A 20,604-nucleotide genomic window follows, 5' to 3' on the forward strand; every position below is an offset into this window, starting at 1 on the left:
TACAAGAGCTAGTTCCAGGACAGGCTCCAAAACCACAGAGAAACCCTGTCTCGAAAAACCAAAAAAAAAAAAATGTAATGTATAATTTAAAAATACAGATTAATAGATAGCCATTTATAATAGTCAAACTTGCAGTCATGTTAGTTAGGTTTTCTAGATTATAGAGATATATTTCAAATGGATATGTGTTCTTCAAGCCTTTCAATGGCCTTCAGAATATGGTATTTAAAAAGTTTTAAGAATTTAGGATTTTCCATGACAATGAGACACATCTGCTCCTGGCAGCACCAATCTACTTCAAGAGGATGATGGGCATCAAAGAGGTTCCTTATGGAGTTTGCTAGCCATTTGGGCAAGAAACTGCTCTTGCCTGGACTGCTTGATGTTATGCTGTAAGAACTGAACATGCAGGACCCACAGAAAAATGACTGCTGAAATTGCCTAAAGAAGATAAGACAGTCCTTCAGGGTTTCTGCTTCATGAAAGAGTCTGCAGACATTCTATAGGACACAGAAGAAATTTCCTGCTTCATTGAAAAATCTGCCAAATACTAAGGGCCTGTAGGCTGAAGGCGGGTGCCCCAATCGTACAGAAGAACTCTGGGTGACTGTCCAGGCAGTGAGACGTTTCTGTCAACTCTAGAGTTGGAATGGATTTGCTTACAATGCACTTCCTGTTTACTTAGGTAATATTATATCCTTCTGCGGTCTTTGTTAGTGTTGAAGACAATTATAGTTTTTCTTAGTTATGATAAAAGATAAATTAGATATGAAACTTTCCAGATACAAATAGACTAAATAAGTGTAATTCTTGCTTGATACCTGCTTTGTTACATGTAATTTTACTATGTTAAAGTTAAAACTTTTGTTTTTCATTTAGACCAAAAAGGGGAGATGATGTGGGATTCCCCTCTGTACACTGTAAATATGTTTTATTACCATTGGTTAATAAAGAAGCTGTTTTGGCCAATGGCTTAGCAGAGTAAAGCCAGGCAGAAAATCTGAACAGAGATATATAGAGAGAGTAGGCAGAGTCAGGGAGATGCCATGTAGCTGCTGAAGGAGGAAGACACTCAGAACTTTTACCGGTAAGTCACAGTTTTGTGATGATACACAGATTAATATAAATCGGTTAATTTAAGATGTAAGAGTTAGTTAATAAGAAGCCTAAGATAATAGGCCAAAAAATGTTGTTATTAATATGGTGTCTGTGTGGTTATTCGGGTCTGAGCAGTCTCTGCCTACAGAGGCAACCCTAGTTGGGAAAATGCCTCAATAAGATCCGGCTGTATTCAGGCCTGTAGTGAATTTTCTTAATTAATGATTGATGAGGGAAGGTTCAGCCTATTGTGGGTGGGGCCACCATGGGCTGTGGTCCTGGGTTCTATAAGAAAGCAGGCTAAGTGAAGACACCATGGAGACCAAGCCAATAAGCAGAACTCATCCATGGTTTCTGCATCAGTTTCTGCCTCCTGGTTCCTGACCTGTTTGAGTTCTTATCTTGATTTCCTTCAATGATGAACAGTGACATAGAAGTGTAGCCCTTTCCTCCAAAGTCACTTTGGTCATGATGTTTCATCACAGCAATAGAAACCCGGACTAAGGCAAAAATTGGTATCAGGAGTAGGAGTATCGATATGACAGACCTGACCATGTTTTGAGGGGGAGGATTGTGGAAGGACTTTGGAAATTTGAACTAGAAAAGCCATTTAGTATTCAAACGTTGGTGAGCTATTCTGCTGGTACTTGGAAGATAAAAATATTGAGAGAAATGCAGATGAAGGAGGCCTGGCTTGTGAAAATCCAAGGAAAGGTTTGAGAGTTGCTTAAAGACTTTATCAGGCCCATTTCTATTCTGAATTAAGAATCGGTGGTTCTGGCTAGCTGGCACGGAAGAATCAGCTGTGATTAACGAGACATCAGAATCACTGAAGTAAAACATTTGCTCTACTGACACAATTGATGCTGGTCTGCCGGTAGTGAGAAATTAGCAGTGATTAAAAAGAGGCCAGCATCATTGAGGTAAGACCTTCTGGGAAGTGCTTCCTCAGAGTTAGCACTCAGGAGCTATGTTTCAGAGGTGAGCAAAGTTACACCTTGTGCTGCCAGCCAAAGCTGGTAGTGTAAGAGTCACCCACCCAGGTGGTACTTTTGAAGGCATGAGGGGTCAGGGGAATAATTGAGGCTTAGTACTGTGTGGTAGACTGGAGTTCCTGAAGAGAGGCCAGGAGAGGCTATTGGCAAAAGCACAGCTCGGATGCATCAAGAGGCCCCAGCATTTTAGAGATGCCAGGACCATGGGATGACCGCCAAGAGCAGCAGCAGAGGTGAAATGGAGTTTAGAAGGCAAGCCGTGTGCACTGCAGAGGGTGAAGTCAGAGAAGGGGCCCAAGCTCCTTGGAGAGGCCCAGAAGACTATGAGTAAATTGAGACATTAGACAGTGAGTTATGTATGCTGTTGAAGCTTGGTTTTGCTTTATTTGGCTTGTGACTGTACCCTGGTTCTTCTCTCTCAAAGTAAGAAAATATTTAATTAATCTTGATTTTATAGGAGCCCACGGTAAAAAGACCTTAAACTTTTGAAAAAGAGATTTTAGAACTTTATAGATTGCATTTTAAAGGAGACTGATATTTTTAAAAATACAACTTTTAAAGTGTTTTAAAATTTGAGTTTGTAAAATATTCTGTGTTACGATGTTTTTATTAATGTGTGACCTTGAAGAGGAAAAGAAAGATTATGGCTTAATAGCGATGTGTTTGTGTGTCAAGTTTGACAAGGGATCAATTGTGCTGGCCAGTATCATGTCAATTTGACACATGCTATATTCATCTGAGAGGAGGGAGCCTCAGTTGAGAAAATGCCTCCATTTTCCTTTTGCCTACATTACAAATGATAAAGAAGGCCAAATTTAGGGTTCAGAAAACTACAGGAAGGCTGCTGGAGCATGAAGTAAGCCTGGGGCAAAGGAACATGTCACCCATGTATAGCTGTGAATAGGTTCAAGCCACCAGAAGGTAGCGTGCAGGACGTGGAGGTGGAATACCCATAAGGCTTGTTGTTACTTCCTGTTCTCTTTCTCTGCTTTCTGTGTGTGGTGACATCATGTGACCGACCACATTGCTGGCAGAAAAGCTCTAAACTATAATGTGATTTTATGTCTGTCTATCAGCTCTTGCCTGACTTGTGAGAATTCACAAACTTTCTGTGCTTCAGCTTAGAAATAAGGATAATTCTATGCATGTGTCAGGAGGTAAGATCTTCAAGTATACAATTCATTTGGATTCAAACTGTAGTCACATTTCTGGAATTCCAGTCCTGTTACCTGATGGGCTCAGGAGAAGATGAAGCAGAGTGATAATGCATGTGGCATGTAAATTCTCAGTAAGTGATCACTATTTATCTATCTATCTATCTATCTATCTATCTATCTATGACCCTACACTGATGTGGGAAGTCCTTCTATATATGTATTGCTTTTATTTGTTAATGAATAAAGAAGCTGCTTGGCCTGTGATAGGGCAGAGTAGAGCTAGGTGGGGAAAACTAAACTGAATGCTGGGATAAAGAAGGCAGAATCTAGAGAAACCATGTAGCCACCACTGCAGATTGAAGTGCTGGAACCTTGCCAGCAAACCACAGCCACGAGGTGATACAGAGATTAATAGAAATGGATTAACCAAAGATACAAGAGCTATCTAGCAATATGCTTAAGTGATTGGCCAAGCAGTGTTGTAATTAATACAGTCCCTGTGTGATTATTTTGGGGCTGAGCAGCTGGGAACGAACAAGTGAGTTCCGGCAACACCTACACAGCTTCTCCATTCTTTGTCTTTCAGTGTGGTCATCACAGCTCTGCCAATGAAGCTGAGCAGAGGCTCCATATGGGGAGCTGGCCTTCCTGCAGTAAATGTGGGTGAGTTGTTCACACTGGCTACCATTTGCATTTCTTGAAAAATCTCAGCAGAGGCCTTCTCAGCAATGACCCAAACATGTGGCAGCTACTGAGTGTGAGGAGATGAATACCCAGGGTAAGAAGAGCCGACCAGCATTTATTTCTCTTCCAGGTCAGATGCGAAGACTGACACACTGTTAGGGTTTGAAGGTGAAATTCCTCCCATAGGCTCATGTGTCTGAAGACTTGATGCCCAAGCTGGTGATGTTACTGGGGGATGTTCTAGAACCTTTAAGAGGTGGCACTTAGCTGGGGGAAGAGGGCCACTGGGAAGAAAGGGGTGGGGCAATCCTTACAGATTGGAAGATCACAGGGCTCTGTCCTGACTGTTCTCTCTTTGCTGACCCATCGAGACATGGGCAAGCCATCCAGAAAGCCACTACGATCACAGCCAGAAGCAGTCCTGAAACCACGAGCCAAAATCATCCTTCCTCCTTTAAGTTGCAAACATCTAAATCTTGGATTCCTAAATGAACTAAAGTGTCCACGCGTGGCACATCTGCTACCACGCCACCAAAGTCCTATCATTACGGAGTCCTCATCAACAGGTAGATCACACCTAACTTACCTTCAGGCTAATCTGGCTGGTCTCGTTGGTCTCCAAAGGAAAGATATTTTCAGAAGGAATGTGGGACCATTTTTTCTGTCGAAGTTCATTATCTCTTCTGTATTTTCTGTAAAATGAATAGAACCACCAGGAGGCATTTATAAGCATTTGGCTTAGGGTTTCTATTGCTGTGAAGAGACACCATGACCACAGCAGCTCTTATAAAGGAAAATATTTAATTGAGTGGCTTACAGTTCAGAGGTTTAGTTTATTATCATCATGGTGGGACATGGCAGCATGTAGGCAGGCATGGTGCTGGAGAAGGAATTGAGAGCTCTACATCTTGATCCAAAAAGGCAACGGGAAGTGGTCTGAGACAGTGGGTGTAGCTTGAGCATATATGAAACCTCAGAGCCTGCCTCCACAGAGACACACTTCCTCCAACAAGGTCATATCAACTCCAACAAAGCCACACCTCCTAACAGTACCACTCTCTATAAGCTTATGGGGGTTGTTACATTCAAACCACCACAGCATCCATTCCGTTTGGCTCCCAGACTCTAGGAGAAACTTAGGACCTTGACCCTGCTGTCCTCAGGCGGTCAGACACTGAGTGTGGCCCCATGCTCTTGCAACTGCTAAGCGGGCTATTGTGGGCTTTGCTATTCTCTTCACTTCCCTTTCCCAAGCTCTTTGCTAAGACAATCATTTAGTATAATAAAGGACCTGGACTGAGGGTGAAAATGATGAAAGACAATCAAGGCAAAACCAGAAGCAAACAAAACCCTGACAACCTTGAGGGGCAAAAAAATGTAAAATCTGAAACCACCATTGATTCCACAATACTCCTAAATAACCCAGTTCTTTTCATGCCTTGCCCTTAAAACAAGAAGTTTAAGTCATGCCAAGAGGATCATGCCTGGAGCCCAGCATTTGGGAGGAGGAGGCAGGAAGATGAGGAATTCAAGACCAGCTTTGGCTACATAATAATTTGAAGGCCAGCTTGAGCTGTATAAGGTCCTATTTCAACAATTATCCCAAGGTACAAAGACAGTTTTCTAATTCCCTTTCTTCAGGCACTACACATGATACCGTATTGAGTTACAGTGGAGGAACACACTTTCAACTTCACGGATACCACGAAATACTTTTCCAAAGTAGCATGCCAATTTCCCAATGTGAGAGCTCTCATTTCCAATATTCTTGATATCATTATGCATTTTTAAACATTTATGATGTCTGTAAAATGGTGGCTCATTGTTTCTTAATTTTGTGTTAGTTTGACTTCTTTGGAGAGGCTATTTGCAGATATTTGCTGGCTATGTTATGCATCAAAGAGTTGGTATAGAGTTGTTTGTGTTTCGTGTTTCCTCAGTTTCATTATTATGTCATTTTCTTTTATTATCTTACATAAATTTTGATCTCTCTGTGTGTGTCTATATGGATTGGTATATGATTGGATGTGTATGAATTGGTGTGTGTCTGTGTATGTGGACTGGTGTGTGTCTGTGTGTGTCTATGTGATGATGTATGTGTTAGTGTATGCGTATGTATTTAGTGTGTGAGCATGTGTGTTATGGTTGTATGTCTATGGATTTGTGGGGGTGGGGTGTGTGTGCATGCTTGTGAGAGCATGTGAGCATGTGTGTGTGTATGGGTATTAGTGCGTATGTGAGAGAGAGTTGCTGCGGTCTGCAGGAATCACGCAGTGAGATTTCAGCTGAAAGATTAGGAGGCTGACTCACCAGAACAAATGCGTTCTGATGGAGAGAAACCCAGATTGCAAGGCTCTGGGCCACCACCTTTTAATATAGGGACCTCTGGGTACCAGCCTCAGTGTCCCCTTCAGGGCTCAGAAGGCTTACAGCAAGCGCGGGACTTAGATCTGAGGGTGAAATGAATTCCACTATGTACTCTTCTGCATCAGTTTCTTTATTCTTCTCCTGATCTTCTCCTCTTATTCTGTAAAGTTTCCAGTTCATATACACACACAAAACAAAGGCAGTTCTCTGAGATTGGACATCCCTTTATCTCTGAAGGTCCCAAATGTAATCTGTATGAAAGACTCCTTTCCTGAACACCAAATGGAAGATAGTTGCAGAGAGATGGCTTCTAATGTATCGCAGGGAACGAAGCCGAGATTAGACTGTGGGAACCAAGGTTATTGACTGCGTGACTAAATTTCCCACTGGAGGTCCCACACAGTGGGGGGAGGATGGCCCAATAAACCAGTACATGGGAAAGAGTTATGCCCAATAATCCATTCTCTGCTGAATCTTGCACCAAGAAAGTGTACTTATGACTTACAAGAGAAACAGTCGATAAGCAAAAAGTGGAAGGCCCAGCACTTGGCACACTGGGTTTGCCTCTATCAGAACACATTCATTATGTATTTTTTCGAGACAGGGTTTCTCTGTAGCTTTGGAACCTGTCCTTGAACTAGCTCTTGTAGACCAGGTTGGCCTCGAACTCACAGAGATCTGCCTGCCTCTGCCTCTGCCTCTGCCTCTGCCTCTGCCTCTGCCTCCCGAGTACTGGGATTAAAGGCGTGCACCCCCATCACCCATCCAGCCTTCTGCTCTATCAGCTAAAATCTCACTTCATGATTCCTGCGGATCACAGCATCGAGTGTTTGTGTATTGGTATCTGTGTGTGTGTCTGTGGATTGGTGTCTGTGTGTGTGTCTGTGTATTGGTGTCTGTGTGTGTGTCTGTGGATTGGTGTCTGTGTGTGTGTCTGTGGACTGGTGTCTGTGTGTGTGTCTGTGGATTGGTGTCTGTGTGTGTGTCTGTGGATTAGTGTCTGTGTGTGTGTCTGTGGATTGGTGTCTGTGTGTGTGTCTGTGGATTGGTGTCTGTGTGTGTCTGTGGATTGGCATGGAGTTGATGTATGCATGTGTATGTGTCTATGTGGATTGGTGTTTGTGTGACTGAGTGTGCGTGTAGATTGGTATATGTGGATTGGTGTCTGTGTGTGTGTGTGTATTGGTGTCTGTGTGTGTGTCTGTGTATTGGTGTCTGTGTGTGTGTCTGTGGATTGGTGTCTGTGTATTGGTGTCTGTGTGTGTGTCTGTGGATTGGTGTCTGTGTATTGGTGTCTGTGTGTGTGTCTGTGGATTGGTGTCTGTGTGTGTGTGTGTGTGTGTATTGGTGTCTGTGTGTGTGTCTGTGGATTGGTGTCTGTGTATTGGTGTCTGTGTGTGTGTCTGTGGATTGGTGTCTGTGTGTGTGTCTGTGGATTGGTATCTGTGTGTGTGTCTGTGTATTGGTATCTGTGTGTGTGTCTGTGGATTGGTGTCTGTGTGTGTGTCTGTGGATTGGTGTCTGTGTGTGTGTCTGTGGATTGGTGTCTGTGTGTGTGTCTGTGGATTGGTGTCTGTGTGTGTGTCTGTGTATTGGTGTCTGTGTGTGTGTCTGTAGATTAGTGTCTGTGTGTGTGTCTGTGGATTGGTGTCTGTGTGTGTGTCTGTGGATTGGTGTCTGTGTGTGTGTCTGTGGATTGGTGTCTGTGTGTGTGTCTGTGGATTGGTATCTGTGTGTGTGTCTGTGGATTGGTGTCTGTGTGTGTGTCTGTGGATTGGCATGGAGTTGATGTATGCATGTGTATGTGTCTATGTGGATTGGTGTTTGTGTGACTGAGTGTGCGTGTAGATCGGTATATGTGGATTTGTGTGTGTGTGTATTGGTGTGTTTCCTATATACATGTGTACACCACAGAGTACTTCTTCCAGAGGTCCTGAGTTCAATTCCCAGACACCACATGGTTGCTCACAACCATCTGTAATGAGATCTGGTGACTTCTTGAGGAAGAGACCTGGTCAGTTGTCCTCATCAACTTAGACCATGAAACCCAATATGGACAAGTTCAACAGAACCGCCATATTCGGCTGTCCATGCATGCTTCAGCATTGCCAGGGCATAAATTTCAAATTTTCAAATTCTTACTATGTAGTGTAGTGCAAGCTGGTCTCAAACTTACTTTTTTTTTTTTTTTTTTACTCAGCCTGGAATTATGGGCTTGAACCATCATACCTGGTTGTATGGATGGTTTCTCAGCTTCTTCTCGCCTCCACACTATACCATACAAGGATTCTGTGATCACTTACAACACACCAATAGAACTCTGAAGCAAGCTAGTTACACATTGCTTATATAATGTGGCCGTCTGGACACATGGCTCTTTCACAATCTTCCCAAACACACACACACACACCTTGGACAGGCAGAACCCTTTCCTTGGGATTCTAACCTACCCATATCGGCTCTGCCTTTGACACCACTTTAGATGCAGAATGCCTTCAAGATCCCAGGTCTGCTTGTTGCATCCAGCATTGCCAACAGACACCAGACCTGTGCTCCCATCTCCTCCCCACCAGGAGGGAAAGCCTGTGGGAAGGCGGTAGGTACCTCAGCACCAGGAGAGCAATCAGCAGCAGCAGAACCACAATCCCCGCGAGCGTGAAGACAGCGATCATCAGGATTTGAGGGCCTATGGCAAGGGAGGCAGGAATAGCACATTAGTGGGACCATGGATGAGTGTGAATGGCTCCAAGCTTCTCCTGCTGTAACATAACTTGATGACAGGAGAGGCAAGAGCCTCTCTGAAGAATCCCGATCTTTTTAAAATCTCTTCATTGGCGATAGGCATCCATCATCCCCAAGCTCTGAAGAAAGCTGTTGTATGTGCCCAGGGAAAAATGCTAACTACTTGGGTAGTAACGGCATGCACCTTTAATCCCAGCACTCTGGTGGCAGAGTTCAAGGCCCCTATGGACTACACAGAGAAACCCTGTCTTGAAAAATCAAAAAAACAAAAACAAAAAACAATAAAACCCAACCAACCAACCAACCAAACAAACAAACAAACAGAAAAAGGATTCCTTTTAGCATCGCTTGTTTTTCTTGGTGTGTGAGGATTATAGGGTTATAGGAGCATGACAACAGACACAGATGTGTAACACTTTATTTCTGACCCAAAACCATACCATGGTCATAAGAACATTATGTGGTATTCAACACGCAGAATTTGGAGGGCTCTACGCCTATCTGTCATTCTCCAGAACTGTGTGTCTAAAGAAGAAAGTGAAGGGTATCCTCAAATGCAGGGCTCGCATCCTAAGAAACTACAGTGCTGTTTTGCTAGTCCTTTCCAAGCCTTCTAGATTATGGAAGGGAGACAATAACAAGATTTTATTTGTTATTGTGTGTGTGTTGAGGAGATATCGTAAGTTCATAGATTGTCAGAAGGCCAAGTGGAATCCAGGAAAATGGAAATCTATCCCAAAGACCCTGGAAGGACATTTGAGGATGCAAGGGGACAGGTTCAGAGTGAGAAGGCCACAGGATAAACCCTCATAGGGGCGTCCTGGCTCCCATGTGCCAGGAGTTTCCCCACTAGACAGGAAGTTAGTGGGCTCAGTGTCAGGACTCAAGGTGAGAGAATAAATGTGTAAGAAGCTGGAAGATAATAGTATATGGTAAAGAAGACATGATTTTTCTGAGAGAGAGAGACAGAGAGAGAGAACGCACTTAGGGAGAGTTTCTTTAAAAAGGCAGGAGATCGCTTCTAAATAATGAATGAAGTTACTCCGGGAAAAGAGATAACAGATTTCCCATCAAAGTGGCAGGCACCCCACCCCGCATGAGTCTCTAACGTGGCACCTGAATATATAACATTCTTGCAGGAAGCAGCAGCCGGGGTGTCTACCAGTTCGCCTGCACCCATCTGGAGTAAATTATTATAATGGCTGAAAAGTCTGAATAAAAGTTTGTCCCTCCTCCTACTTATACTGAGACAAGAAAAAGGTACCCCCAAATATTAAAACGTGTTAAGAAATTCCTCTACCATAAACTTACGTCATGCTAGGTCCTTCTAAAAAGTTTTCTCTCCCCACTCTCTCCTCTCTCCCTCCACGTCCCCAGGCAGAGATCTAGCAAATGGCAAAAACCGGGGGCACTGTTCGGCAAGTGCAGGATTGTGCCCCTCTTTGCTTATCAGCTCGCTTTCCAAGGGACCTTTCTCCTCTCCGCTCCCACCTTAGGGCTCGAGCCTCCGTGGCTGTGTTTATTTGGACGGATTCTGTCCAGGACTGTGATGGGCACTTCCGCCACGCCCACTGCCATCCCAGTCCTGCTGCAACACAACCCTCCCACCTACCCCAAACAAAAAATCCGCCGAAGAAACACAATGCCCACAGCGTGGAACCAGAGCGTGAGTTCGAGGGATTCGGGTCATTTCAGTCCCTATCTGCAGAAAATGAGCGCCTCACTGTGCTAGACATACTCACCATAGTTAGATACTTAGGCCTATCTAAACCAGATAGGCTCACTGTTGTTGAGGCGGAGTCACATTCTGTAGTCCAGGTTGGCCTAGAACTCGCTTTGTAGCTCAAGATTGCTTCAAGCTCATGGGGGCCTTCCCGCCTCAGTATTTCAAATGCTGTGACTACAGATGTGAGCCACCGCCACACCTGGCTAAATGCAGTTTTTCACGGCTCTTCCTGGGTTAGCCGGGCTCACGCTGCTTCTAAGGCAAAGCCTTCTGCTGCCCTCTAGTGGCTACTATGGTTACTCTAGTCTGCCGGCTTCTCAATGAATGAAAGATGGCACGATCATGTCTAAGTCACATGACAGTACACCTGCACTTGTCTCTGGGTCATCTTTTGTTCGGTAGGATACGCTGCCCTCTCACGCCTTCCTTAGGGCTTTAAGTCAGTCATTTCTACTTAGTAGGAGTTCCAGACCAGCAGACATTTAGAAACAGCTGTATAGTTTGAATACAAGCAAGCCCGTCGGACCACGGATGCCCTCTTAGAAGTGGATCAAACTTCTAATTCCTGGCACAGAACACAGTCAGAATAGAAATCTTTTTCAGTTTATTTTTTGGTTGTTTGTCTTTGATGCTGTTGTTTTTCTAGACAGGGTTTCTTTGTGTAGGCCCAGTTATCCTGGAACTAAGTCTGTAGACCAGGCTGGCTTTGAACTCACAGAGATCCGCCTGCCTCTGCCTCTCAAGTACTGGGATTGAAGGGGTGTGCCACCACTGCCTGGCTCTGTAACTCAGTTTTTAATACTTTAAAATGTGATAAATGAATACAAACATTGTGAAAAAGAATTGAAAATTCAGAAATATGTAGAAAGGATAAAATTCTTTCAGGCTTTTATTACTCAATGGAAACTAACATCAAGAATTGACGTATTTCACTTCACTTTTATTCCTACAAGTTAGGGCCTTGTTAAATAGTCACTTTTTTCTATTCTTTGATGTTACTAGCTTCCTATCACTTCAAATTCTTGCAAACAAATCTCACTCGATCGTGTGATGTTTAATTTAAGAATACATTGTACATTTCTAGGACCATTAATGGCATTTTCACATCTTTGAGTATAACGGTGTGTCTGAATTTAAGATCTTCGCCTTAAGACGTTAGATTAGTAGTAATATAGAATTACTGATTGTTACAGTAAGTGTTGACCAAGCTAGTCACACAATGTGCTGTGCATCTTATGGTATGCGGAGGCCCCTGACTTCCCTGCTGAATAGGGCTAATAGTGTGTGTTCTCACCGTGTCTGGCTCACACGAAGGGCAAGCCTTGTCAAGGTTTGTAGAACCTCATCTCCTGTGTGTCACCACCATTGTCACCAAATGTATGTCCCGTGAAGGAATGGAGGAGGCTTTCGGGGCCATGAACAACTATCTCTCAACCTGATGTAGCACATAGTCCTTGCTAAAATGTAGAGAATGTTCCCTGAGTCTGCTGCATTAAAATGCATGCAGAGTAAAACAAGTCTTTCTATGGGTATTTATAGTTTACCCATTTTATGTCCCTGTTTTTTTTAGGGGACTTGCTTATGTGGGATCCATCTTCAAAACAGGGTTAGCTAAATTAGAATGTGGCTATACTAATGTAACTCACTGGGTTTGTAAAACCCACATTTATAAGCCCAGAAAGTCTATGTGAGATGAGAAGAAAAGGAAAACAAGCTACTTTATACAGATTACATGGATACAATGCCGGGGGAAAAGAAACCTCATTGAGAATGTCTTACCCAGCCCGGGAACATCATTAGGGAGCCTGTGGTCCTTCCAGATGAAGTTGGGGTTCGTAACCACTGGGATAGTTTTGTTTTCGTGGGTGTCATACTTCATAAGAATCTCATACTGTATTAAAGAAAGAAGAAGAAAAGAAAACCATGACAACATGCTTTAACAACTGAGGTGAGACTGACTATATGTGCATGTGGCTTTGGCAGGGCAGGATCTTGGTATTGTAGCCAAGTTTGATCTTGAACTCGTAATCCTCCTGCCTCAGCCTCTCAAATTCTGGGATTACAAATGTGAGCCACCACTGTCAGTTATTAATTAGGCTTCTCTGATTAAAGTTTTCATTTGATGTCATCTGCTAATGGAAACATTACTACAGGGTAGCCATGCTTTTTTTTGTTGTTGTTGTAGATATCGATAATGCTGTGTAAAATGTTTGAAACATGGCTGCCTGTCTACAGTTACTATCATTTCCTGAAAATATTCCCCATAGAAAACTTAGATCTCAAGGACTTTACTCTGGAGAGCCAAACCTTTGCATCTATGGAAGGTCAAAGTTTACTTGTACACTAGGCTATGGCATTCTGACCCTCTGCTGACACCTTCTCTAGATGTGGACTTGTGTCTTGCTAGCTCCCTCCTATGTTGTGAGCTCATCTCTGGGTTTCCCCAAATAGACACACTGTGTCATGTGATTGGAGGCAGTCAATTGCTAAAATGTTTGGCCAAATTTGCTTTGGGAGAGCTGTGTAGGGGAGAGTTCTCATGTGAAGAGCAGAGGCGTGGGTGAGGAAAGATCTCACCTATGCCTTTGCCTTTCTTCCATGGGCAGCAAGGACGTCATCCAGTTGTGTAAGGATGTGGGTCTGTGTACGGAAGCCTTTAGGGGATCTGACTAAGAGGCTTCCCCATGGTATGGATGCCCACTACATGTTCCTTTTTGCATTTCTTTATTTGGGAGGTGAGTATGTGTATCATGCATGTGGAGGTCTTGGACAATTTTCAGGAGTCGGATCTCTCCATGTGGGTCCCAGGGATCAGACCCAGGTTGTCTGTTTACAGTCAAGCACCCTTACCCACTGAGCCATCTTATTGGCTTCAAATATAGTATTTCCTTCAAGGTCCAATATAGTAACAAAAACTGTGGATTCTGTGAAACACTGCCACAAAGTTCCTGCGTTCCTTTCTCAGGATGAACATCTTTTCTGTCATTTTCACACTTGTCATGGTTGGTATCTCTCAAAACCAGTGTCAATACATATGCTCACGTATTACTTAAGCGTGTCATAATGTCCACTCTGAAACATCTTACAAATGAACACTCTTTTCTTCTGGAGTTCCAGTTTTGTCAGGGCCTGACCTCTTGCAGGAAAAGGTGTTCAGTGGCCACCTCTTGACTGGAACAGAGGCTCCCATGGTTTCTATGGCTCGGCTTTGGAATGTCTAAGGGCAGTAGGTTCCATTTTTAGGCTGGGTGCTGATCAGCCATGAACGCCGTTCTAGATGGGAAGCTCTGTGTGGAGACATGGTGTCCTGCTCCTTTTTAGAGGCTCTCTCCTAGTCAGGGTTTCCTTTGCTGTGATGAGACACCATGACCAAAACAACTTGGGGAGGAAAGGGTTTCTTTGGCTGTGCTTCATCGTCTCCGTTCATCATTAAAGGAAGTGAAAGCAGAAGCTCAAACCAGGCAGGAACCTGGAGGCAGGAGCTGATGCAGAGGCCATGGAGGGATGCTGCTTACTGGCTTGCTCACCATAGATTGCTCAGCCTGTCTTCTTATAGAACCCAGTACCAAAATGCCCAGGGATGGTACCATCCACAATGGTCCGAGCCTTCCCACATCAATCGCTGATTTAGAAAATACTCTACAGGCTATCTTACAACCCAATCTGATGGGGGCATTCTCTTAACTGGGGTACCCTCCTTTCACCCTCCTTTCAGACAACTGGAGCTTGTGTCAAGTTGAGACAAAACTAGCCAGTACAGGCCTTAACATTGAAGTGAGGAAAACCAGTGTGTGACGTGCACGGAAGTGTAGTGTCAGAGTGTTTTATGTTTGCCTGAGGGACTGGACAGTTCACAAGCTTCCTCAAAGTGCCGATGGGGAGAGCGGGTTCTTCGGAATCCGTGGTTTGTAAATTTCCAGTCTTTAGAAAAAGCTCGCCATCAGCTTGTTATCTGTTCATTGACTCTCTCCCTAGTCTGGAGTGTGTGTGTGTGTTGATTTCTGTTTAGACGTTCTATGAACTAACATGCTCAGGGACCCAAACCCCAAGTGAAGAACAAGTATGAGAACCGAGAAAGCTGAGATCTAACTGTAGATCCTGAACAGGGTCCCTCCTTCAGGGCTGGCCCTGGTCCAGGCTAACTATCCTTCACCCAGTCTCATTCCCCCGCCCCCCATGTTCTAATAAGAAGTCAGACATACTTTCCTGGTATCCAAAGACACATACAGAAGACACATAATGTTGTCAATGTCTCCACTGTCATCCAGAGTCACAGGTCCCGAAAAACCTAAGGGAGAGAGAGGAGAGCGTGTTGGAGAGCATCATTGGCTCTGGGCCTGACACAGTAGGGTCCTGATGGAGATGGTAAAATGGATTCAAATCACTCTATTATATTCTTTGCAAACAGCCCTCAATAGCTCTTGCCCCTGGGATTTGTGACGGGTGTGTTTTAGGGAAGATGTTTATTTAGAAGGAGAATTCCCTTTGTTTCGTTTAGGATGTGGCAGGTTGACACAGCACTCAATTGTCCATGACACATATTGACCAGGGACGCGGCTCACTCAGTTACACAGTGTATGGGGCACGGCACAGTCTACAAAGAACAAAATTGCTTTTCTATAGTTCTTTGGTTAAAACACTGAAAAAGGGGGCTGGACAGATGGCTCAGTGGTTAAGAGCTCTGCCTGCTCTTCCAAAGGTCCTGAGTTCAATTCCCAGGAACCACATGGTGGCTCACAACCTTCTGTAATGAGATCTGGTGCCCTCTTCTGGCCTGCAGGGATACATTCAGGCAGAGCACTGTCTAAAAATAAATAACTAGCCGGGCGGTGGTGGCGCATGCCTTTAATCCCAGCACTCCGGAGGCAGAGGCAGGCAGATCTCTGTGAGTTCGAGACCAGCCTGGTCTACAAGAGCTAGTTCCAGGACAGGCTCCAAAGCCACAGAGAAACCCTGTCTCGAAAAACCAAAAAAAAAAAAAAAAAAAAAAAAAGTAAAAATAAATAACTAAAATTTATTTTAAAAAACTGAAAAAGATACTTAAGTTGTTTATATTTCAATTACCTAACTACAAGATAATAGCAGTGTAGATTGACCATACAGAACGTATGGTTAGGAGGTGGGGAATGTTTGCATCTTCAAACATAACAGCTAGTCTCTGGGCTGCCAAGACAGTTTAGGGGGAAGAGAGCTTCCTGAAGACCTGAGCTCAATCCCCTAGAACCCACATAGTAGGAGAGGCCCGACTCCCCCAAGTCACCCTCTGGCCTCTGCACCCTGTGGCACATGCATGTGAATGCTCACTTATATGGGCAGCCCCAAGTAAATAAATTCAAATTTAAACCTGACACTTATTTCATGTTTACCAGACACCAGGTCTGTGCTAAATGGATCATGCACATTTGCCATGTTCTTCTCTCCAGAACACATGACATAGAAACTGCCATTTCTATTTTATTGACTAAAAGTAATTTTCATGAGACTCAGAGACATTAAGACATGACAAAGTTAGGACAGATAGATGTCTCCTGGCTCTGAGCCTGTGACAATGGTCATTGGGACACTTGACTGTGACCATGGCTATGACTCCCTAAGTGCCTGTCAGAACTCAGAACACACAGGTGATCAATACACGCCTCTCCTTGCTTCTTTGAGGAAGCAGAAACCATCTCCTTCTCTCCCTGTGGAAACCCACAGCCACGGGCGCAGCTCTCAGACCAGATGCTAACCATTTGCTACCTTCCGGAGCTGACAGAAGGCTCACTTTCGTTCAGACAAAGGTTTCCTCGGGCAAGACTTTAAGATAACTTCCTCCCTCCCTCCCTCCCTCCCTCCCTCCCTTCCTCCCTCCCTCCTTTCCTTCCTTTCTCCCTCCCTCCCTCCTTCTTTCCTTCCTTCCCTCCTCCTCCTTGTCCTCCTCCTCCTCCTCCTCCTCCTCCTCCTCCTCCTCTTCTTCATTATGTATACAGTGTTCTGCCTGCATGTAAGCCGGCATGCCAGAGGAGAACACCAGATCTCATTAAAGATGATTGTGAGCCACAGTATGTTTGCTGGAAATAGAACTCAGGACCTCTTAATCTCTTAGCTGTCAATCCAGCTTCAAGATAATTTCTTAAAATGAAATCTCTTCATAACTCCTGCCTGAGACCCAAGACACGAAAGAGGAGCTTCAAGAGGAGCGTGAAGGATGGGGGTGTCAATCCAGCAGCTGGGGGGGGGGCACATGTTGCTTTGGTGATATTGTGAAGGATGGGGGTGTCAATCCCACAGTTGGGTGGAGCGGGGCACATGCTGCTTTTGGTGTTGTTGTTGTGAGGGGGTTTGAAAATAGAGGCTTAACACAGGAGATGGGGTAGATCTATCATGATATGAAGAGGTAAAAATAAACCGACAAACATGAACCTGAGAAGAAAGGAGATGGGAAGACAGGTCACATGGTGGGTTTAGGGGACCGGGAGACTAGAGAAGATGAGTGGAGTAGTAAAACGCACTCCATTTGAAATGCCGCAGGTATATCTTGTATGCCAATTTAAAAAATAAAAATAACCTGCCAGAGTGTCTCTTCCTGCTAATCTCCAGGCACAGGCCACACACCCCTGTTCTAACAACCTCTGTGAAAGGCTGCTCGCAAATACAGTCCTCAAGCTGCGCACACATTCTGCAGCGCCCCCGCCAACAGCCAGGTCTGTCGCATAAACTGCAGTCTAGTTATGCATCCCAACGTCCGCAGAGTGTGTGGAAACAGTTCCTCCAGTTGAGTTCCAGGGTCTTTTGCAATTGAAGCATCAAATGCTGAAGCCTCTCTGGGGTTCCCACCGTCCCCTCCCAAAGCCTGAATTTCTTTGACTTTAATGCTGTTTGCTCTTAAAGAGACCGGGTACCTTGAAAAGTGAGATTCCTAAACGCACGAGCAAATTTGGTTGTGGTGATATTTTCTTTATTTTCAAGAAATTTCTTCAGCATGTGCCCAAACAGCAAGGTTCCCTCCAAATAAGCGAGAGAAAAGTCATTTCTTCCCTGAAGAAGAAAGAAAAAAAAATCTTTTAATGGGAAAAGGCGGTGGGGAGGGTTGATCTTAAGTTTGGAGCAAAATGTTCTTGGGATCAGTGAGAGACTAAAAAGATGAAATGGCATCAGGAGACCCGGAAGTGTGCTATTAAGGAGGACTGGAAATACCTCCTTGGGTCAGGGCTCTGTTGTCAGAATATTACTTTCTCATGGGATCAGTAAACAAGAAGCCTGCCTTTGGAGAAAGGTCTAGAAGCCATTATTCTTCTTTCTGATGATGGAGGAATACACACTTTAGCTAAGAAAATCAACAGCCAGCATTTTCGTGTTTATAAGATTGATGCAGAAACAGAATTTGCTCCAAGCTAATGTTTTCATCAGAATGTAAAAGAGAAACCGGAAGCCCAGAAAACAAGCCCCACCCCCAGTATCCAGGGTGGGATGTGAGGAAATTTGATTGGTTGATACCATGGAATGTGCTTTGAAGATGGTTTTAACTTAGGGTGACTTCAGTCCCCTCACGTCTGTCCTGACAAAATAGTAGAGTTAGCCACCTCTTCATCCGCTACACGATGCCTGTTGCAGGATTATGAATTGAAAGCTCTTGCCCCCTGAACCAGACAGGTTCTGTTTTCTCACGCATTTCGGACCTCCCTTCTGCCAAAGCCGAGAGCTAATTCAAGTTTGATGCACCTGGAATTACACTTTGCAGAAATATTAACAGGAAAGATAAGCCCCTGTTTCTTCTGCTGCATCATCATTTCATTACATTTATCTATTTATTTATCTATTTATGGATTGATTGGTTCATTGATTGGTTGGTTGATTGGGGAACTGCAGGTAGTGGTCAAAGGATAACTTCTGGGACTCAGGTCTTTCCTTCTACCATGTGGGACCCTGGGATCAAACTCAACTGATTAGGCTTGGTGGCAGGTGTCTTTTACCCCTGAGCTATGTGGCCAGTCCACAAAAATCATCATTTCACGCAATAAACAGAACTCAGTTAAGACCTTGCATTAAAGGGACTTATAACCTCTAATTTTGACAGGTCCGTGAACTGGTGTGCTTGGAACATACGGTCTGGGTAAAGTGGTGATGCTCACACCTCCTTACAGCACATAGGGACTTGTGCTCACTTGTCACGGAAAAGCTGTTTGGGCGTCTTTGGACTGCCCCTTCTTCCTTTACCATAAACCTCTTTCAGCTGAGAGCAGAAGGCGGCAGATGGCCAACTGCATCTCATTAGGGCTCAGTGACTGGCAGAGTTAAACGTGTCTTCAGAGCTTTGCAATGGAATAAGGTGACTATGATTTAACGGGAAGTGGAGGCCTTTTCTGGGACAAGTGCCAAACCAAAAAGGACCCTGAAACAATTGGGATACATTAGCTTCTCCTGGCACACCTCTGGACAACGGTCAGCTTCATTACGAAGGACACCACTGTCATGTCTTCACCTAGGAGTACCTATTTCAGAACAAAGAATTTGGGTACTAGCAACAGGAGAGCATTGCTTTAGCATAGAAAGAACTTTCTGGTACCTCTTTAGCTACTTTATGCTGTTTAATTTCTACCTCTCCTAAGTGTGAGACTACTCAGTAGCCAGGCTTCCTCTTCCTATATCCCCATATGGGGACTTGCTCTCCGATGCTATGGAAATGTCCGCTGCTCTCATGGTCTAGAGTCTAACGTAGTGACCTGCAGGGTGACGTTTGGTGGGATGCTGTACTTGCAAAAGCTCTGTACATAGCAGGAGTCCGTGGCATCTACTGAGCCAAGCGGAATTAGCAAAAGTGCTTGCAGGGCCTGAGGAGATGATGCAGCCCTAACGAACATGAGCACCTGAGTTCAGATCTGCAGCATCCATGTAAGGGCTAGATGTCATGGTACACTCCTGAATCCCAGCCCTTGGTGGGTGGGCTTTGGGACCAGTGCAGGGATCGGATCAGGTGAATTCCTGGAGCTCTTCGGTCAGTTTGTTCAGCTGCATCAGTGGGCTATATGGTCTAGCGGTTAAGAGCACTTGCTGTTCTTACAGAGAACCTACGTTCACCAGCAGCTCACACCTGCCTATAACTCCAGCGCCAAGGGATCTGATGCCTTCTTCTGACCTCAGCAAGACTCTCACCCACTTAGCAACCCCCTCATATACACACAAATAAAAAATAAAAGAAAACAGTGATCGATAGAGGAAGACAATATCCATCTTGGCTTCCTCATGCATGTGTGCATACACACACCTGCACAATAAACACATAGACACATATACATACATGCAAAATATTTCTTGCAAATATAAGAATCTGGGCTCAAATGACAGATTAACTTAACTACCTTACCCTGTGTCATCTTTAAGGAATGCTTACATAAACATACACACACAACTAACTCACCTGTGAGAACTGTCTGGAGAAAGAGGTGTTTGAGGGGGAGTTCTGAGGAGGCAGTGTCAGCACGAGGACATTGTCCATATACTCGGGAGCCACGGTGTCATTCTCAAAGTAATGGTTACTACAGTAAAAACACAGGGTCCTCGTCAAATTAGCATCCCAATACAGATGGACACATTACAACCCAGGCAAACTACAAGTAAGCTTTGAAAATTGCAGTTGTTGCTGTTTAAATTGAGCCATCAGGAAATCTTTCCACTTCCCCCATTAGTTTTCCACTTTACCCAATTCTAATTCCCTTCTCCACCTGCTAAAGTCAACAGCAGAACTTAGGCCGCTCTCTTTATTAACTGAGCATGGAAAGGAGCCCAGCATACAAACACATTGAGGGAATGTTTGCATTTGCTCTTAAAGAGGCCTAACTCCCTCGATCTCTGCTGA

General features: G+C 44.3%; 1 protein-coding gene across 1 annotated transcript in view; it reads right to left on the bottom strand.

The window, feature by feature from the left end:
- Positions 1-20,604, bottom strand: part of Gucy2c (guanylate cyclase 2C) — a 79,447-nt gene that overhangs the window by 34,708 nt on the left and 24,135 nt on the right. Inside the window, exons 7-12 of the mRNA XM_041637796.1 lie at positions 20,167-20,284; positions 17,651-17,786; positions 14,972-15,057; positions 12,549-12,660; positions 8,906-8,987; positions 4,521-4,626 (exon numbers count right to left, since the gene is read on the bottom strand). Coding sequence (XP_041493730.1) covers positions 4,521-4,626; positions 8,906-8,987; positions 12,549-12,660; positions 14,972-15,057; positions 17,651-17,786; positions 20,167-20,284 — 640 coding nt within the window. The remainder of the gene's footprint in view (positions 1-4,520; positions 4,627-8,905; positions 8,988-12,548; positions 12,661-14,971; positions 15,058-17,650; positions 17,787-20,166; positions 20,285-20,604) is intronic.

Source organism: Microtus oregoni, unplaced genomic scaffold (genome assembly GCF_018167655.1).
Source record: "Microtus oregoni isolate MIOR12 unplaced genomic scaffold, Mior012 000002F_ref0000024, whole genome shotgun sequence".
Lineage (NCBI taxonomy): Eukaryota > Metazoa > Chordata > Mammalia > Rodentia > Cricetidae > Microtus > Microtus oregoni.